This window comes from Dermacentor silvarum, chromosome 8 (assembly GCF_013339745.2).
Source record: "Dermacentor silvarum isolate Dsil-2018 chromosome 8, BIME_Dsil_1.4, whole genome shotgun sequence".
NCBI lineage: Eukaryota > Metazoa > Arthropoda > Arachnida > Ixodida > Ixodidae > Dermacentor > Dermacentor silvarum.
The window spans coordinates 133,709,056-133,728,452 of NC_051161.1; the positions used below are offsets into that span (position 1 = coordinate 133,709,056).

At 43.4% G+C, this 19,397-nt stretch overlaps 2 protein-coding genes across 9 annotated transcripts in view; both read right to left on the reverse strand.

The window, feature by feature from the left end:
• Window positions 1–7,118, reverse strand: part of LOC119461715 (phosphotriesterase-related protein) — a 49,635-nt gene extending 42,517 nt beyond the window's left edge. Inside the window, exon 1 of one of the 2 annotated variants that reach the window (XM_037723081.2) lies at window positions 6,945–7,118. In XM_037723081.2, the coding sequence (XP_037579009.1) occupies window positions 6,945–7,035 (91 nt within the window). In that variant the 5' untranslated portion in view covers window positions 7,036–7,118. Of the gene's footprint in view, window positions 1–5,788; window positions 5,906–6,944 lie in introns of those variants that run through there. The other variant, XM_049671971.1, reaches the window with a different exon arrangement.
• Window positions 7,119–15,706: 8,588 nt separating this feature from the next.
• LOC119461716 (uncharacterized) overlaps window positions 15,707–19,397 on the reverse strand; it is a 122,802-nt gene continuing 119,111 nt past the window's right edge. For 6 of the 7 annotated variants that reach the window (XM_049671975.1, XM_049671973.1, XM_049671974.1 and 3 more), the window contains one exon: window positions 15,708–18,623. In XM_049671975.1, coding sequence (XP_049527932.1) covers window positions 18,471–18,623 — 153 coding nt within the window. In that variant the 3' untranslated portion in view covers window positions 15,708–18,470. Of the gene's footprint in view, window positions 18,624–19,397 lie in introns of all 7 variants that reach the window. The other variant, XR_005194043.2, reaches the window with a different exon arrangement.

Here is a 19,397-nt window from a genome sequence, read left to right on the forward strand (position 1 = left end):
AACGCCCTAGATTATTTTATTTAATGGTACTACAACCATCAAGCCCAAGCATCAATATAAACAGAACCAAGGCACGTGCACCAGAAAACACGCAATAACAACGACCAAGATACCCAGCCCAATGATAAATATAATGACAAGAATACATGCTCCTGGAATATGTAAAGAAAATATATACAAAAAATATGAAATACACCGCACACTTCACAAAAAATGTTACAAACCATAAACAGTCTTCAAAAAAAAAAAAAGACAGCGGAAAGAACAACAGACTGCCAACATGTCACCAAGAAACAATATACTAGGAGGCAGTGGCGTAGCCAGAAATTTTGTTCGGGGGGTGGGGGGCTCAGGTTGCAGCGCGGCCTCCTCCTTATGGAATTTGTCGAGGGATCCAATGCATGAGTAATAATTGCATTGCCAATTCCATTGTATATTAGATGCTGCAAACGAATTATTGAACGCTATGCACTGTCCATTAAAATATGTATGTTGTCATAAAAGAATAAATTCGTATGCCCCAAAAATTGTGGCAGAAATAACTGATATCAATGCTTCCGCGTTTTTTTGTCTAATTAATAAGTAAAGAAAACATCACATGAACTTTAGAACTATTGATCCTTTTCGCGGAGCAGTTTGTTTTAGAGAAACGAGATAGCGCTCACGGCGGCGCGCCATACCTCTCCTCAGCGACCGCGCACGAATACGAAACCATTACCGCTTCTACCTTGCTTCTGTGCGATCAGCTGTCGGAAATGCAACTGAGTTTTCACTAATACACTGTGCTCCAATCATGCTAGATTGAATAATGTGGATTGAAGACGTGTGCAGTAGTTGGCTGCAAAAATAGTGACTAGCATGTTAAGGAATAGAATGAATCTGTGTGGCGAAGTTCGCGGACCGCTGCTGCAACTGTTCGAACGTGTTACCGGCACTTCGTGATGTACCGCTTTTCTCGAGGAAACAGAAATTTGCTCATCCGCCAGCCTTGTATCGCTAACCTTCAAAGAAAGTGCTTCATCCCCAGAACGTCGGCAAGAGTGAGTACCACTCGTTAAACAATGACAAAGGGAGTAGCGCCGCTTCCTGTCATAGTAAGTTTCGCGCACGTTATCTACACACATCTGTCCAAATGGCAGGAAAGCTTACGCCCACTCTATCGCCGACGTATCAAGAATAAGTGAATGGACTCACACTTGAATATATGCGCACTGTATACACACTATAAAGGAGGAATACACCTATGGCGCACTAATGGTCGAAGCTGAATGTTTCGTGATGGTTCACAAGAGTAAGCAAGTTACTAGCTGTAATATATATTTGCTACAACGTATTACAATGTACAAAACAGCTACGTTTCAAGCCTTGTGCGCTGCAAGAGCAAATCTATCGGATTCGGAACTGAGCACACCCGCGAGTGATTAGGCAGAAAATAATCAGAAAGTGGCCGCACCGAGGAACTTCACTGAGTCAGAAACTGACAAGCCACTGCTTCAAAATATTTGCCGAATAAAGAACAAAGAGCAAAACACACGAATCCTGACTGAATTCATAATCGGACAGCTTGGAATACATATTTAGCCCCGCTTTTAGAACAAGCACCATATACGCTGCTTATGCCATTTGGACATAGCTTAATCAGCTCCGAAAGCGCTTTTGCATGCTCTCTGAAGCTGTGATCAAAGCTTCGTGTCGTGCATCTAGTCACCGTCTATGATATCTCCGAAAACAGAGGTTTTCTAAGCCGCGCAGGCGTCATACACTTCCATTGTAAACAAGGTGGCAACGGAGGCAGTTGAGGCAAGCAATGGACGCGTCACCACGTGATCAAATATGGCAGCGCCCACGGGATTGCCACGAAAAGGGTCAATATTAGTTCGAAACCAGCAAAGCAGTGCGTGCAGCTTATATGAAAAACGTAAAGGCCATGAAATGAATAAGTTGAGGACAAATATTTAGATGAATCTTTGTCATTCAATAACCTTGTTTACATTTTTCTACATATGCAACGGCCAGGAAGAAACCTCAATGACGCTATCCCTCGTTGCAATCGATTGCGCAGGAGCAGCTGTAACTCGTCGTGTATTGTAATTACACCGAGATAATACTCGCAGCAGTGAGTACAAATAAAAAGTGGGAGTTCTGCAAAATATATGTTAGAAATTGCGAAGATAGAATGGAATATACAAATGCGAAGATACAACTTGTTAAAGGGCAAAAAAGAGTCGCTTGAAACAAAGTTCACTGCTTGTATACACAAAACCTCGCAATAAGATATTTAAAAATACGTATGAATCTCCAATAAATATACGTATTTAAGCAAACGTCAGTGTATGTAATGCGTCAAATAAGGCAAATAAACATGTTGCTCAGTCACACATAGTAAACTTTGCGCACAGAAAGACAGATGATCTAGGCAAGAACATAACTATGATCGCAGAAATTGTCATATGTACTTGGGCCATGCAGCGGTCGCGACAGTGCCATGTGGGTAGAATAATAGAGGAATAATGCATAAATCAGTACGAAAATGTGTAATCTAACTGCCTGCACAACGCCCAGAATTATTCTGCACCCAAAATTAAAGGAGGGTAATGCTTCGTTTCAAAAAAGAAATAAAAGCAGGTAGCTGAAAATGAAAGAAAAGGACAAGCGAAGGCCACAGATGATGTGGCATGTTGAAGTACCCAATATCCGAGTGTGTTTTTGGCGAACGCCGCGTGGGCCGGGCTTTCAATGAGCAAGGTCGGTCAAAATTGGTTATTGGTATTCTCATAATTTTTGTACTCGCGTGATAATTATGATCATGATGCTAACTGCTAGAATAAACGGCGAAAATTTCTGCGGTTTTAAAAGCTAATGAACGGTCATACGTTTTCATAATTAAGAACTTATGGACCTGAAGGAACAGTGCTTTTTACTTGCATTGATTTTTGCTGCTTCGCTATCTAAAGGACAAACTTCTCTCGGCGGGAAAGTTGAGCGAAGCGGTCAATGACTTCGGACACGTTGATGCCGACGTCTCTGTAGCTGTATAGAAGCGCCAGCCTAACCATGCGTTCCACAGACATTGTATAGCGCAAGTAGTTTTTTAGTAAACTCTCGTTAAAAAAATATTCTGTCTGCGCTGGCAGTGGTCACTGGAAATGTGACTAGATGCTGCAGCAGTATTTACACATTTACATAGAACCTGCTGTCGCAATGAGAGATGGGCATCTATTCCGATGCTAAAACCTAAAACACTTCCTTGATGTCGTTGGCATACTTGTTTAGATACCTTGCAGAAACAGTAGGTTGTTCGATTCCAGCGATGTCCGTCGTTTCGTCAGGAAGTATGGAGAAGCAGCCTGCTTTTGAATCTAGGCTTTCTTTGATAATGTCACCACAAATTTCTACAATTTGGTTTTGTGCGTCTGGGATTAAATACGAGGCATTACTGGGGCAACTTTCCAAATGGTTCTTCAGATATGTATCTCCACAATCAGCTCGCATGCGAAGAAGCACTCTGAAAATGCCTGTATTTTCAGCAGGGGCATTGCTTAAATCCATAGGGCCCCTGTCCCTGTGGCCACGGAGAGCCAGACCTTGTCGCCCGTAAGAAAAAAATTATCAATAATAGGCCGTTTACTTTCTTCTGTTTTCTCATATTTTACTTTGCCTGCCCTGGTCCAGCTGATCAATCACATTCTGCAAGCTTCCTGAAAATGTTTGGATAAAATTATCAGCTGCTAGCTGACAGTCACGGTGATGTTTAGTATTTTCGTGTGTGTGGGAGATTGCGAGCGCGCGCTTCCATTTATGGAACGGCTTGGACACGAGCGTTCCAGTGCGCGGACGTTGGCCCAAGTTTATAAGAACATTGACCCCATAAAGTTCTAGAATTGAAAATCTTTTAAAGCGTGCCTTTGGAAATGTCAGCGCACCTTTCGCGTCAAAAATTTATGAGAACTTTATACCCATAAAGTTTCGTAATTGAAATCCATGCGCTCTGTATATTCCGCGGCCGCTGCGAGATGCCGCAACGCGCCCGCTAGCTATCGAAAAGCCGTTGAAAGTTTGTGCTCGGATGGGGCTCCTTGCGTTACGTGACTCCAGGTGCAAGGGCGTTGTCACAAAATCCAGCCCGAGTTCGCAATGTTCGTGCCGAAATGTCTTTTCGAGAGTGAAAAAGACATTGTAGACAAAATCCAGAATGATTGCCGGCGTCGGTGGTAGTTTTTGGTCGGTGGTGCATGCCCGCACGAAAAAATTTCGGGGGGGGGGGGGGCTGAAGCCCCATCAGCCCCCCCCCCCCCCCTGACTACGCGCCTGCTAGGAGGCTATTGCCACAAACACTTTTCAAATTCTGTGCTGATGTCAATGGCGTGGCAAATATTTTTGAGGAAATGCATTACACTAGCAAAAAGTCCGGTGAAAGAAGTCGCTTGTAAAAGCATTTGTTCTTGCAAAAATTGGTTTTAAAGAATGTTCCTGTGTGCGTCGCGCATTTTGTGTGCAAACCGTTCATGCGATGTGACAACGCTACAGGGCGCTGTTTCTCGGATATCTGAGGTACAGCTTACCTGTATTGAGCAATACCTGCAGAAGCAACATCCGCACAATCGAAAGTGCTCAGGTGCAGGCACTAAGGGTCTGCCTTGGATTACCACGATGCACATCAACAGCGGAAACAATTGCAATAGCTCAAGATTACCCAGTAAGAACTCATATGACATTGAAAGTGCTCAGAGCACACATCAGGCACATTGCCCGCGCCCCTTTCCATCACCTTGCCACGCTGCCGAAAGACCGACCCAATGCCTCCTTTTGCCAGGTGATATGAACATACCGTGACTGCCTCATTCGAGATTAAACGCCTGCCGAGAGGTTCCTATCACCTCCTTGGTGTTTGGCTCGCCATCAAGTTCGACTGTCGGTACCAGGGATTCGAACGAAAGCAGGACTCTCGTCACCAGCTCTCAAGCAGCTATCTCTACTCATGCTGCACGAGACATACAAGGACCACCTTCACATTTACACCTTCACATTGGCTCGACAACTCCTGACAAATCTACAGGAGCTGTGTTCTTCCCCGAAAAAGCCGTGACCTTTCAGTTTAAAACTTGTCCGCGGACAACGTCGACTGTTGCGGAGCTTGCTGCACTTCGCAGCGCCCTTCACATGCTTCATGAAGATTTACCACGGAAATGGAGTATATCTACTGATTCGAAGGCAGCCCTGCAGTGTCTGCTATCCCGTATGCGTCGTGGACCACAAGACCAACTTGTGCTTGAAATAAGGTAGATATATCACCAACTAGTAGAAAAAGGACATGATATTACTTTTCAGTGGCTCGCAGGCCGCTGCGCCATCATGGGCAACGAACAGGCCGATGAAACTGCTAAGAGGGCTCACGAAAATGCTGTGAAGGAACCCATTCCACTTTCAAGAACCGATGCAGCAGCAAAGCTTCGTATACTCGCGCAAGGCTGCTTGTTGCATTATTCTTCAAAAGTAAGGTTTTGTCAACATTAATTTTAGTGTCCCATTCTCGATACCACCGTTATATTGCCAGCAAAGAATGCTGCCATATTTTCGGCAATCATGACGCAACAATTCGTTCTAAACAGTACAATGATCTTCAAAGCGTTTAATCCATTCTGTCCAATAGCCGCGGTTCAATCATTTAAATAAATTTAAAAGAGCAATGGGCAGAGAACACTTCCATGTGGTACTCCTGAAGGAAGTGGATCAAGCAAGCAAGCATGTCAGAAGAATATGCGTCAATTTGAACAAATTGAGGACTTACATTTGACAACCCGACGTTGTTTAAAGTGGACTGAAACTCGCAAGGGAACGTTTGCTTATACCAGGCGAATTGATATGAAGCCACCACAGCAAGCAATTCTATTCGACACTTTGCGAGAGCCTCGTAATGCGAAAGTCACATTCGCTGACGCGATGGGTGTGAAAGTGCAATCGTGACGGAAATGAAGATTACTAATGATTATTAATGACGGCAAGACAGAAGAATAAAGCGGCGCAGAAAATATATACGTCAATATATCATAAATATAATAATATAGATATATTACATTATCTATATTAAATACAGAATATACTATTACACTGCATATATAGCCGAGAAGCTCGCTACAGTGAACGCGTAACGAGCAGTGAGATGATTACTACTACTACAACGGTGCCACCACAAGGCGCCAACTCCGGGATATTCATAATTGATCTGTGTAAAGCACGGACCTGTTCGGTGATCGTCCAAGTCTTTTTAGAATAGCTTGTCCTTTTTTTTAGTAAGTTTGCGTTCGCTTATGACGACTTGTTAAAAAATTCACACAAAAATGTAAACGAGGTAAAACAAGATATTTGCAGTTTTAAAAATATTTCATTTTAAATGACATCACTGGTTTCTCTGGGTTATAGTGTGCGCTGATAACAACCAGTCGCAGTGAACTAGCACTATTTTCAGCAGCCGTATATTATGGTATAATCTTGTCAAATGCGTTCCTTCAAGCGCGTTTCCAAGGCTGCGAACAGCTGAAAATAATTTTAACATTGCGCCTTCAGTGTTTCAATTACTCGCACGTTTTTATTGTGCACACAGTTTGTCATTTCCTCAAATACAACTTATACTCTATCAGTACTTGTGATGAAGCACACTTAATATTTGTTGCCCTGTTTAATCGTGCAATTATGGAACACCTATAAGATGGAAGTGGTTCTCGTAGCAATTCGAAAACCTTCGGGACGCTTTCCCAGGAACGCGAGTAAAACGTTCAACAGCAATTCCAAACAACGCTTCTTTCCCGTTCTAATTATAGAGGCGGTGCTAAAGTTCTTTCTGCTGCCCTGATTCGAAACCAGGCTCGCGCGCCTCGATGCCAAGCAAAACAAGAAGCACAGCTCGCGCCCGACAAAGCAGCGCGTGCTCCCCCCATGGCACTCACCGGTGAGTGCTTTTCCTTTCATGCTTCCCGGTGTCTGCGGTGCGTCGCGTTGATGAGCCGGCTGGCAAACTGCTCGCCCTATCGGGGTCATCCTGCCGCCGCTCTTTCCGCTGCTCCTCTCACCCGCACGTACGCAGTGGAAAACTCTTCCTCTCTGGGATCACTCTCTCTTAAAGATAACAGCTGGCGCGCAGCCGCCTAAACGTGCCCCGTAGAAGCTTCCACTGAACCCCACGTGACGTGGACGCGCCGGAATGTTGCAACCACCGCCACCTGTGGGGCGTGAAGACAACTGTTCAGAAATAAATAAACATAACGTCCCAGCCAGAAGTGGAAGTGACGTCGATACCTAATGGTGTTTGGCGCGAATGTTTGAATTTTTTTAGGGTCCGGCATTTCACCGACTGTCACCGCGTGCAGTTATGTTTCTTTTTTTTAAGCGAAAGCCTTTTACGTCTCGTTTTGAGGTGACCTTGAAAATGTGGAGCCAAAATTCGGACAAGAAATTGGTAAAAAATATGTACAAAAATTTATAACTAAACAAGGCTATTAAAGCCCCATAACATTATATATCCATCGATAGGTAATTAATATATGAGGAATATAAATAACAATAAATGATCTAAATAATCATGAAATTATGAAATGAGCATGAAAAAGCGGAAAAAAATGGGTCAAGAAACCTCCAAAGTGGCAAAGAATCGAAAATTAATTATGGTTATAGGTACAAGTATGGTTATGATAGTTACGATAATGATAGTAGAATAAAATAGTGAGTCAATAATGACCATGACGGAGCAAAATGACAATGACTTATCAAAAACATTAACACTCAGAAACCACTGAAATCTGTTCGGACGTGGGTACTAAGTCAAGGGACCAATGACTCAGCAAAAATAACCATCACTCAGCGAAAAAAAAGATTACCACTAAAAAAACCATTGAAATGGCTTAGCGTGGAAGCTTGGGCGTGTTGGTTATGCATTGGGAAAAAATCACAGCGCAAAAGAGACAGGGACACGCAAGAGTGACACGCGCACAACGCTGGCTTGCAACAATTTATTCATGAAGACACGAAGGAATAAATATACATGGCACTACCATGCGTAACATGTGAATAATGAGCAAAAACCTGGAGCATCATTTATAATGCTCATAATGATAGCCACATATTGGCAATGAAAGTGCTATCGAAGGAGAACTGACGCACGAACTATGAAATTTCCTGATGAAATCTGCCTCAATTATTTCGCGTGTCAGCTGTGAACTATGTGCAGCCAGCACCTCGCTTTTGCCAAAGTAGGGCCGACACCCGTGATCACGGCAATGGATACCCAGATGACCATGTACCATGTTGTACAGATTGTTATGGTGTTCCCGGAGAATATAACTTAGGCACCTGCCGGTCTGTCCTACGTACTTTTTTTTCCACAAGAGAGAGGAATCACATACACCACGCCAGTGGTGCAGAACACCAAACCATTCCTGTGTTTCACAGATTAACGATCACGCCTGGCTTGTGAAGCAAACTTGCAAAGCTTCGATAGTTTTTCCGGAGCGGAAAAAACCACCGGAGCACCAGCTCGTTGCCCAACCCTCATCAGTTTGTGGGACACATCATGTATATATGGAAGTACTGCAAGTTTTTTCTTTTCCACTGGCGGACGTGGTGCTCGATTATTTTCGCCCCGCTTGATTTGTCTAAAAAGCTTTGCCACGACAGCTGATATTAAAGCCTTCGTGTATTCGGCAGGCAACAAGCGGTCAACCTGAGCATCAAAACTTGTTTTCAACGAAGGCAAACAAGTTTCTTCTGAGGGCATTTCCTGAGGGTACGCCCTCCTGAGGGCATTGCCTTCATGGGGCATTGCCTCGCCGCCGCCGGCGACGGCGGTGGCGCAGAGAGACTTTTGACATGGCTCTGAGGCGGAATAAAATAAAATATAAAGAAGTGAAAGCCCGCGCTGGTGGGACCGCAAAAACAAAACCGTCCCGCGCAAGCAGGAAAACTGTGGGAAAGGCTAGCCGTATTCTGAAACACTCCTTTCCATACTAAGGACGTCTCACATGCTGTAAGGCGACCATTTGAGGAACGTCCCTTACTAAGGGGCCCTAAGTTAGGGCCTCCATGGTGCTCCCTCGCGCTTAGGTAGCCGGCATGCTACCTTCATGCATCCTAACCGCGCTCCTCTACCTGAACGCATGCTTCTCCGCAGTACTTCGCACGTGGTACGCTCGGCTTGGTTAGGTGCCGTGCGCGGCCAAGGCCGCAGTAGCCAGCCGCCGTGTATTGTCGTCCAGTTTGATTCCGCGGACCGCGCTTTGTGCCATTTCTTTTGTGATTCTGTGAAAAGCGAGCGGCGAGAATGACGACCTCGCGATATTTATCCGAAGACGATAGCTTCGAAAGCTATGCAAGGTTTCTTCCACGTACAAATGAACTTCTTTACGGGACTGTGTACAAGCCTCCGCCGTTGACTCCAGTCCGGCATCTGAGTGACAGGCAGAATGCACTGGAATACTGCAACGAAGTGGAGTCGCTGTCAAATGGGTTTGGCACTCCCATCGCCACGTGCGGCACCAGCGCCTCGACTCGAGCGAGCCTGTCGTCTAGCGGTTCAGGCGGTGGTCCGCCGCCTGAAATACGTTACGATCTATATGTGCAAACTTTCAGGGGAAAAACATATTTTTAGGGGAAACAAAGACGAAAACGTGCCTGTGACCATGGCGTCTCTGATCTGCTGCGCCTTTGATTTTTTCAGTTTTTGTTTCAGGTTATCCCACAGTTTTTTTGGTTGTTTCACTTCGTGTTGGCGCACGTGCGACATATTATATTCTGTGCACAGCCGCTCCCACGCTTTCGCGTTCAGCGACACAGCGTCTGTTTTCTTGCTTTCAATCACATTGCTCTAGCTGTGTATAAGTTCTGTGAACAAGTGTTTTTCTTCCTGCATGAAATAAGTTTTGCCCGGCATGGCAAATACACACCACACACATGAAAGAAGATGCAGGCAGAAAAAAAGAGAAAAAGAAAGCGGACGCCTGACCAACCGAACTGTGAGATGCTGCCAGGGTAGCTAGACGGAGTTTGATTTCCTGCCATGTGTATCATTTTTGAACTATTTTTACGTCAATAACGAAATAAATGGAACTTATGGCCAGATATAGAAATAGAAATTAAATTCTAACAGCACCGGTAGTTTACTTTGGCAATTCGTTACAAATATTTTACATTTTTTGTAAGTCATCTCGAAACCAGAAGCCTGTAACGGTCCACTTCCTTTGGTGAGGCCCTCCTTCCGCAGGGAAGGTGAAAGAAAACTTTTAGAATTAACGATGGCCTTCTGAGGGCGCCTAACGTTTAGGTAGCATGAAGGACTCCTTGTGTAAGGTAGGGAAACGGTCTAAGGTTAGGAGCATTTCAGAATCCGGGCCTAAGAATAGACCGCTACAGAAACACGTGAGGCGCGAGCCTGTAACACGTGAGACCAGTAGACACGTAACACGTAGCACCTAATCAGGAGCGGGCGTGCGCCCGGGGAAGTGCGTGCGTTTCATCGGGTCTCGTTTCCTGTGCACGTTCGGCAAACGGATGCATGGGAAGGCATCGCGTTGTTTGGTCGGCGGCGACGGACTTTTTTGTTTGCCATAATTTTTTTCTCTTTCTCTCCAGTAGTCTCTCGGTCATGGCAACCTAACTTAAGATTGGAAAACTGAGAAATGGGTTCTCGTGAATAAATCAGGTAACAAACCTTCTGCCGAAAAGTATCGACCCTAGCTGACTAACAACCATATCTATTAAGGTAATGAAGTGTGTCTTGGGCAGTATTATCCTAATTTTATTAGAACTGAATTCTTGTTTTCGACCATCTGAACACTGCTATAGGCGGTCATTTTCTCGTGATACTCAGTAGCTTATTTTCGCTAAACATTCCAATGATTAGTTGACAAGAATTCTAGAGTCGACTTAGTATTTCTAGATTTTTCGAAGACCTTCATAAATGCTATTTATGGGCTCAAACTTTCTTCATTAATGAGGCTATGAGAGCATGTTTTTGAACTGCTTATTCATTTCATGTTAAACCATATGCATCCCACAGTTCTCAATACCCTCTCAATATTGAAGCGCTTTCAGTGCAATAGAACAATCCTATGTGACTTCTTTGTGTCGTTTTTGAACATTACAGCAGCCTAGCAACACTCAGTCGCGACAAAATAAATGGCGCCTCTGCAAACGGCTCCTTCGGGTAATAGAAGCCAATCTCGAAGGTCAAGCTTTTGTTCATTGCCAGGACCAGAAGTGAATGCAAGACCTGGATTGGCGTAATGGCCACCATGCTTCCATTTGTATTGCCTTCTCCGTCTCGGCGGTACGGTGCAGCCTATGTTACAGCGTAAGCTGCTATCGGCTCATTCCAATAGCCGTTTTGGTGAGCGATGGTGTCCGCCGCCGCCGAATTGTCCGGTGACCGTAACCATTATCGCCCGAAATGCGGAAAAAAAGTGCCGGTTTCCTGCCGGGATTGAACCCGGGCCCGCGTCGTGGGAGTCAGATGCTCTACTACTGAGTTACGCAAACGCTTGCTATTAGGTAGCGGGAAAATGACCAATAAATGCGCCCTAGGCAGGCGCGCAGGCGCAGACGACGAGATGCGATTCAGACGAGGCGCGCGATCCAGATTCCATCGATCCCGGCGGAGGCTCGGGATGGCGCCATCTAGTTAAGGCACCTGAAAACGTCGAGATACGTGCACGGCTACAACCAGGCATCATCGGGCTCAGCAGACTGCTGTACAGAGAACATTACAAGCCGCACCTCGCCGTCGACGCAGGGCGGACAGTTCAGATCGCTCTCGTCAAAACGAGACGAAGAGACTTTCCCGCGAAGACCCTGTTGTGCGTGGTGCCGAAATTGGAGCTCCTCTTTAGCCGCTCCGCCTGCTTACGCTTTTACTGTGCAGCGTGTTCCGCGCGGGCCTGTGAATTTTTAGTGTGCGAGTGCCGAAATTCATGTCATATTTCAAATTAGACGTGCTTGTTTCAATGGAGAGGCCCTTGGGTGCAAGAGCGTGTGGTGCAACGCGTCCAATATGGTCTCGATTCGGGGGTTATTACATAGGAGGTGGCTTATCATTTTTGGTGTCATACAGTCCACGCCAAAGTAGCAATCGATTTCAGTGGGCGGGGTTTTGAGGCAAGGTTTCGATATTTAACTTAACGGTCGAGTTAAAATGTTTGCTGACAGTGTAGTGTTTTCTTCGTATAACCATATTGCGCACTTTAGGTTACAATCATAAACTGATAATCGTAAGAACATCTGGTGGTCAATTTCAACGTTCGCTTTATATACTCACGGGGCCCAAATAATTTCTAATCAATCCTCCCCAGTACGTTTCTCTAAACAGCCATGATTCGCCCTAATTAACCTCGAAAATGGTGCACCGCAGGGCTATTTATAGGCAATAATTTCCAGCGCCGGAAGTCGGCGGCCAGGTTCATTTTAATTTAATGCGGCGATACTAGGCTGAGGCTGCGGAAACGGCGGGGAGAACAACGGGCCACCTCGTATTTGCGGTTGCCTGTCGATTGCGATGGTGTGTCCTGAAAGCGCTGTAACCGTTTTGTTGTAGATGACGGCGGGCAAATGTGTCTTATTTAACGCGATAATATTTCCGATGACAGAATTATATCACGCAGATAACTTAGTGGGAGAACCCTGCAGGCTTTTTCTGTTTCAACTTAGCTGCAACGTCGTCTCTTTCACTGGGATATTTTTCTGGTATATATGCGTATTTATATCCGTTTTGGGGGCCAGAGGCAGTGTGTGAAAGACACTAGACGACGACGAGTATGTTGTACTTCTTTTTTTTTCAAAAAGGCAGGTTGTATGCTTGTACCGCACGCGGGCACCATGGCCTACGCATTCTTGCATGCGAAAGGCCACAAAAGCTCTTCTTCACTTTTTGAAGGACACTGGACTGTATGAACGCTTGTGACAGTGGACCTTCCTCTGCGACTGACTGTGTGAATGACTGACTCTTTATGATTATTTATATTCTCGCTCCTTATCTATTCTTCCCCCTTCCCTCTCCCCAAGCGTAGGGTAGCCAACCGGGCACGTCCTTGGTTAACCTCCCTACCTTTCCCTTCTCGTTTCTCTCTCTCTGGGGCCATACTTCGCGCTGCATTTTCACCTCTCTTTGTTAAGTCGAACGTGGGATCCTCTAGCATACCACGATTCAGATGAGCAAAATAGCGGGAGTTTCTATGCTTTTTATCACTGCACGCAGTCGCAACGAAAGGTCAAGCGCTTAGGTGAATACGTAGGTTACGCAAGATTACGTGCAAGACACGAAGTCAAGTATGAGGAGCATTGTCTGTATGCGCTCTATTGCCCCCGACAACCAACACACTCAGCAACATGACCAATTAGCGAACAGTGCTGCGTGCACTTACATTTTAAGTTGCACGCGCTGCCACTTACAAGCCCTATATTTGTTTGGTGTTGCAGTGAATAGTGAACACTTAAAAATTTGCGTATCGATGTATGACATCACTATAGGGAGCACCAACCTCTCTTAAAATGATTCAAACTGGTCCCACAGGCTTCTTTCTTGGCAACTACGATCGTTCGTCAAGCATACCTACCATAAAAGGCAGCTTGTCTCTACACTTGGTAATAATGCGCAGAAACAATGGCCGCTTATGATTTTTCCCGAAAGTTGATCGTCACCATATCGTTCACTGTGAGCTTATCTTAAGACCTAATTATAAGTCATCTCGAGTTGATCATCATCATAGAGTAAGAGGCAGTTTTATTGCACAAAGAGATTTTTGTACTCATTTAGGCGATATAAAACCAAGTAGAACCACCATTTCCATTGCTACTGTGTCAGTCGAAGCCCCTGCACTTTCACGCCCAAGTTTGCTTGAATTTGTTAAAGTGAGGCAAGAGCATATTGTTGCACCGTATTTGTATTTGTATTTTCAAGGTTGTTTTCGCAAATATGTTCAGCAGAAATGTCGCCCATATGTTATAAATTTATGAGAAGTAGCCCTGGCATTTGTTTACGCATGTACCCCACTCCTGTCTACAATGTCGAGGCCCTTGAGGGTATGTAAAATAAATAAATGAAAATTCATGTGTTGCCCATATGGATTTTCCAGCTATATCATCATCAACGCTGGGTGAATTAAGTTCGACTGTATATTAAGGTAATAGATCTGTTACAAGAACTTAGTACAGTTAAAATGGCACAGGACTACATATTGCGTTCAATGATGATGTTTGTCTTGTGTTTCTATTATTGATCTTGAAAACTGAGCTAACCACTCAGATATCCTCATGTACGCTGGCGACATCACAATTGAAGGAGACAATCGCTTTGAATTGCTACAAAAGGGTGTGGATACTATTGTTCAGTGGTGCGGAAAAAAGTATTTTTATTATGAACTCGGAGAAGACCCTTGTATTATTCGCTCGAAAAAGGAACATAAAAAATTTATTCAGTATACAGGGTGTCCCAACTATTATGCACCCAGATTTAAAAATATGCAATTGCCACGTAGGTGGGCAGAACCAAGGTAATGGTGTTTGCCGTCGCTTGGAGATACTGAATTTATTTTTTTAAATTCCGCCTAATTGCATATTCAGCCTTAAATATAATGACTCAATTTCTCAAAAATTATGAAAAGATAAAAGCGTCAATAAGAAAATTGTAGAGCTTTATGAAAAAACCCGGTACAACTTTCCGTTGCTCAATACCTGCTACGTAAAAGTGTTTTTCCGAGTGTGAGATAAGCCCGCGAATACCCGCGAAATCGCCGCATCACTGGCCGCTCGAGACACTTCTCAGCTGGCAGAAGGCGAAGAAGCTATAGGTGTCAATTGCTGATTAGTTGAAAGGTCTTGCCACCATGTGTCGAGGAGTTCAGGACCCCATTCGTTGACTAAAACCCAAACGTCGTTCTTAGAGCTTCACAACGTTCTCAAAACAGAACTGAAAGTATATATACCGGGTGTTCAAAATTAAGTTTTACGCAATATTTAAAAATCGCCTGTGGCAGGTAGCATAATTCTTATCGTTGAGCTGGGTTATTCGAAGAGGCAGACATTAGTAGAGCGACAAATCGAAACACATATTCAACAAATTCTCAAAATTTACTAATTAACTTCTTGGTTAATTACTTTACGACGCATATTGCAATATACGAATTGTAGCCGGTGAGCTTGTTAGGCGTATCCACTTGTAATGATTTCCCAGAATGACACCCGTTTGGAGATATGCGCCATCAACCTCGCCGCAAAAATGCAATGTTGTTCCACTTACTTTTTCCGCAAAATTCTGTTTGATGCATTGAAGCACAAAAGTAACTGTAACGCCCATGTATTTCGTCCCACACTTTGGGAAATAATATCTCGAAACTGGCGTCATCCTGGAAATTCAGTTGAAGTGGATGCGTTTTGCAAACACACCTGCTACAATCCGTTAATTGCAATATGTGTCGTAAGGTAATTAACTAAGAAGTTTATTATTCAACTTTGGTTAGTTAGTTTAGTATGTGTTTTGATTTCTCGTACTACTAATGTCCGCCTCTTCGAATATTCCAGCACAGCAATAAGAATTATGCTACCTGTCAAGCGATCTTTAAATATTCCATAAAACACGTTTGAACACCCGGTATAATGTAAACATTTGAAAAGTATGCTGTCGTTCTCTTGTCGTCGTCGCCGCTCATGTAGACGTGCATGCTGCACAGCAGAAAATGCGAAGCAAAACTGTGTGCGGAAATTTTATTGACTTTTTTATTTTCTTCATGCTAAAACAAGACGAAAAAATAATCTTTTTCCCAGTTTTGCCAGGGTTATTTCCCGACCCTCACATCTCGAGTTTCATGCGCTGTGCACAGAGAGGTTTGATTTCTGTCTGAATTTTATTGCACAATGAAACTATGTACAGAACACGTTTGGACCGCATGATAATCTGGCATACACACATTACATTAAGAGGTGCAGTAAGTTAAAAAACAGGGACATATTATAAAGAAGTCAAAAGTTCACAAACACCATGGAGTTGAAAGGGACCTGACGCATGCTGGTATGTTCTTCGGCAAGAAAAAAATGAAAACGAAACATCTGGAAATGCTCCAGTGGAGACAAAGTCAACATGCTAATCATTAGTACACTTCTTTATTATCATTAGGAAGCTTTCTTGCAAAAATTGAAATCAGAACATTACTTTGTAGGGTATTGCTACGAAATAAATTACTTGCCAATATGTTGCTCGCAGAGCATCTGTAAATTACTGTGTTTTCGGTAAGACTTGACCACTGGCACGTTGCAAGTTCAATGGTCCTCGATCCGTAATAATAAAAAAAACAGTCATGGCAGATACTTGGCCTTAACCATGGAGGTTAATTATTTACCTCTCTCTCTCTCTCTCTCTCTAATGATGGTTTGCTACAATTCCAAAAGTCTCTTTTTGTGAGCTAGTATATAAATCACTCTCTTCTAAAATAACGCTTTGCGTCGGCCGTTACCTGGTGGTCCATTTCCGTATTTGAATACCACGGCCGCCTGCTAGAACGAGAGTTTGTTTGTATATCTGTAAGGAATTTTGATCGGTTATAAGGTTAGCACCCAGGTGCTACAATTATGTAGCACCTGGGTGACCATACTTCCAATATTGTTTCCTACACGTGCGAATAATTTGCTTTGAAGCAATGCGTTTGAGCGGGTCACTACAAATGTTCCAAAAAAGAATGAAGAGCGTCAAGTGATTGCGATCCTGCCCACGTATAATTATAAAAACAGGTCAATTTCTAGTCTTTAGCTTTTCATTTTGGGCTCTTATAGGCGGCCACATGTGTACGCATTATTATCATGGATAATACAAATCATGGCTGAATAATACCACTGATTATTACAACGTTGAAAAAAACAGCATTTTCATGTTTTATTTCTAGTCCTCCCAAAGGACGGGTATGAGCAATGTAAATATGTCCACATTGTAAATAGTCCACAATTTAAAAATGCTGTTTTCTCTTTCGTCGTCGTGATTAACGACACTGATTTTCTAAAAAAACGTACGTTATTTCTTCATGTTGGTTAAAATAGCAGAAAGAATTGATGATAAAACGAGTTGAGCCTGGGTGATGTCTTCTATATAATTTTTATCGTAAACACTTGTTAAAAAATCAGGTGGATACACTATCAAAGTTCCTAGTAGTACTGGCGCTAAATTAAGAAAAAATAGATGACTGTGCAAAGTCAAAGAATAATATACTATGTAGAAAGAATGCACCACGCATGTTATCTTGCACTTATAAATTTGTAACATGCATTGTGGAAGTATTTATGACATCAATCTATTTGCGAGCATTTTTATGTAGCAACTATGAATCCTTGCACAAACTCTTCCAGTGAGCAAAAAGTTCATTGAGCAATAGTATGGCATCTAACTTTTTGTTGCACAGTCGCAAGTACAAGTGAGCTCCCAACCTTGAAAAATGTCAACCACTCTTCACAAACTTTCATACCGAAAGCCTACTTATTCTCGAGGCGTGCAATATCAATACTAAAAGGAAGCTTCAATCATTTTCCTGAACAGACAAGACAGTTCTCGCGCCTAAACTGCTCTTACTTGAAGAGCGAACACATTTGCTCATGAGTAACAGATTCGCTTTCTCGTACGTAAACAACCATATTTGAAGATGTGTTTTTGAATTTTGTTTATTTCTACCGCAGCTCGTTTTTTGAAATGCCGGTCGGCATGGGTGCGGTAGTTTCTGCTTGTGTTGTGTCGGCGTTTTTACGCCTGAGTTAAAACATACGAACCTTGATAACTTGCACACTATTGTTGTTTAGAATAGAAATATTAGGTACAAAACAGGAAACCCTTCTCCAATAAGGCTGAACTTTGGTCGTTTTCTTTAGACGACAAAATAGGCCTAAATATTAGTAGAATCACAATTAAATTGTTGTTTCAACATGCAGAAGTAGGTTTAGTGGCGTTTTACTTCTGTTGATCGATCGTATCACAGCTTCGAAAGAACGTTTGAGGGGGGCATTTTTATATAATATCTATCGTCTGCAGAGCTTGCTATGTCAGTCACCTTGTATATTGCTTATGTTCGACGAAGAATAAAAGTGAAAGAAGTTATCTTTGGTACAAAAATGTTTGTATTGCATCGCACCAGTTGCTAGGAGAATGACGACTCACACAAAACACATACTCCACAAGATCGATGAGAGTTTGGAATAACTAACACAATATGATGAACACTGGCATAGAAAATATGAATAAATAACGTCCAGTGCGTTTGCAGACGTTTCACACGAAGTGTCTCTTGTGTTAGCAAATGACTTACAGATAGGTATTGCCATGGCGAGTTGCTGAGCACAGAAAGTGATACATAGATGGATCTGTTAGTGCGTATACTGGAGAACGGACAATGTTGAGGAGTGATGAGATTAGCAAATTCATGGTAGGCGCAAGGCGCGACATGTGATAAACGAAACTGCAGCTAGTCCGGTATATTCAAGCTGAGGCGGTTCAGGAGCTTGACGGCCCAAGCTTGGCTGTCGTTGTGCACTGTGCGATACTTTCCATCCTCACACAGGCCGGTCATGGCGTCACAAAGCTGCTGTGGTGACACGGTGTGCTCGCCCAGGGACATCTGCGTGTGTTAGAAGATTAAGGTCATCTCATTACCACTTGCATCGACAGTTTGAATAACAGTTTCATAGAGAGCCGTTTTGTAATTTTATGTACAGCCAGTATTGCTGAAATACATCAGGCCAGGTTCTGGAATTGGCCACGTACGAAAGACTGCAAAAGCAGCTCAATATTGTCCTCGGTGTCTGGTTCTACAGCAAAAATGATGAACTATTTGCTGCCTTTAAAGTCGTGGTGGTGTTAGTGGTTTTCGAACACTCGACGCTTTTGCCACTGCACAAGATATAGGCCTATCTCGTACACCGTCACATGGCGATGTGATTCATTTTATACGAGAGGTAATGCTATAATATGCGTCATATGTGGACTTTCAAAGATAAATAAAACATGTTTCACAATTTCTTTGAACAGTAATGATTCTAATGATATTATTGCTATTTGCCCAATTCTTTATTGGACTTAACGCCTCAAAGGAGCACCGATATTGAGAGATGTCAGATCGAGGAATAACTGCTGATTATTTTAAGTACTTTAAGGATCTTTACCGTGCGCGAAAATTTCTGTACGCGAGCCTCTTTACAATCCCGTAGGAATCTGACCACCATGGCCAGCACTAAAACTAGCTACCCCGTCTTAACAGCAAAACTATTTTGCCCCTATTTAGACCACCGTTTGTTTATTTGAGCAGAACGGTAACACGGTGATTTTTGTGGCATCTGGGCCTAGAATCGTGTTAATTTTCCGGTATAACTTATTCACCTTATTCTTGGGCTGG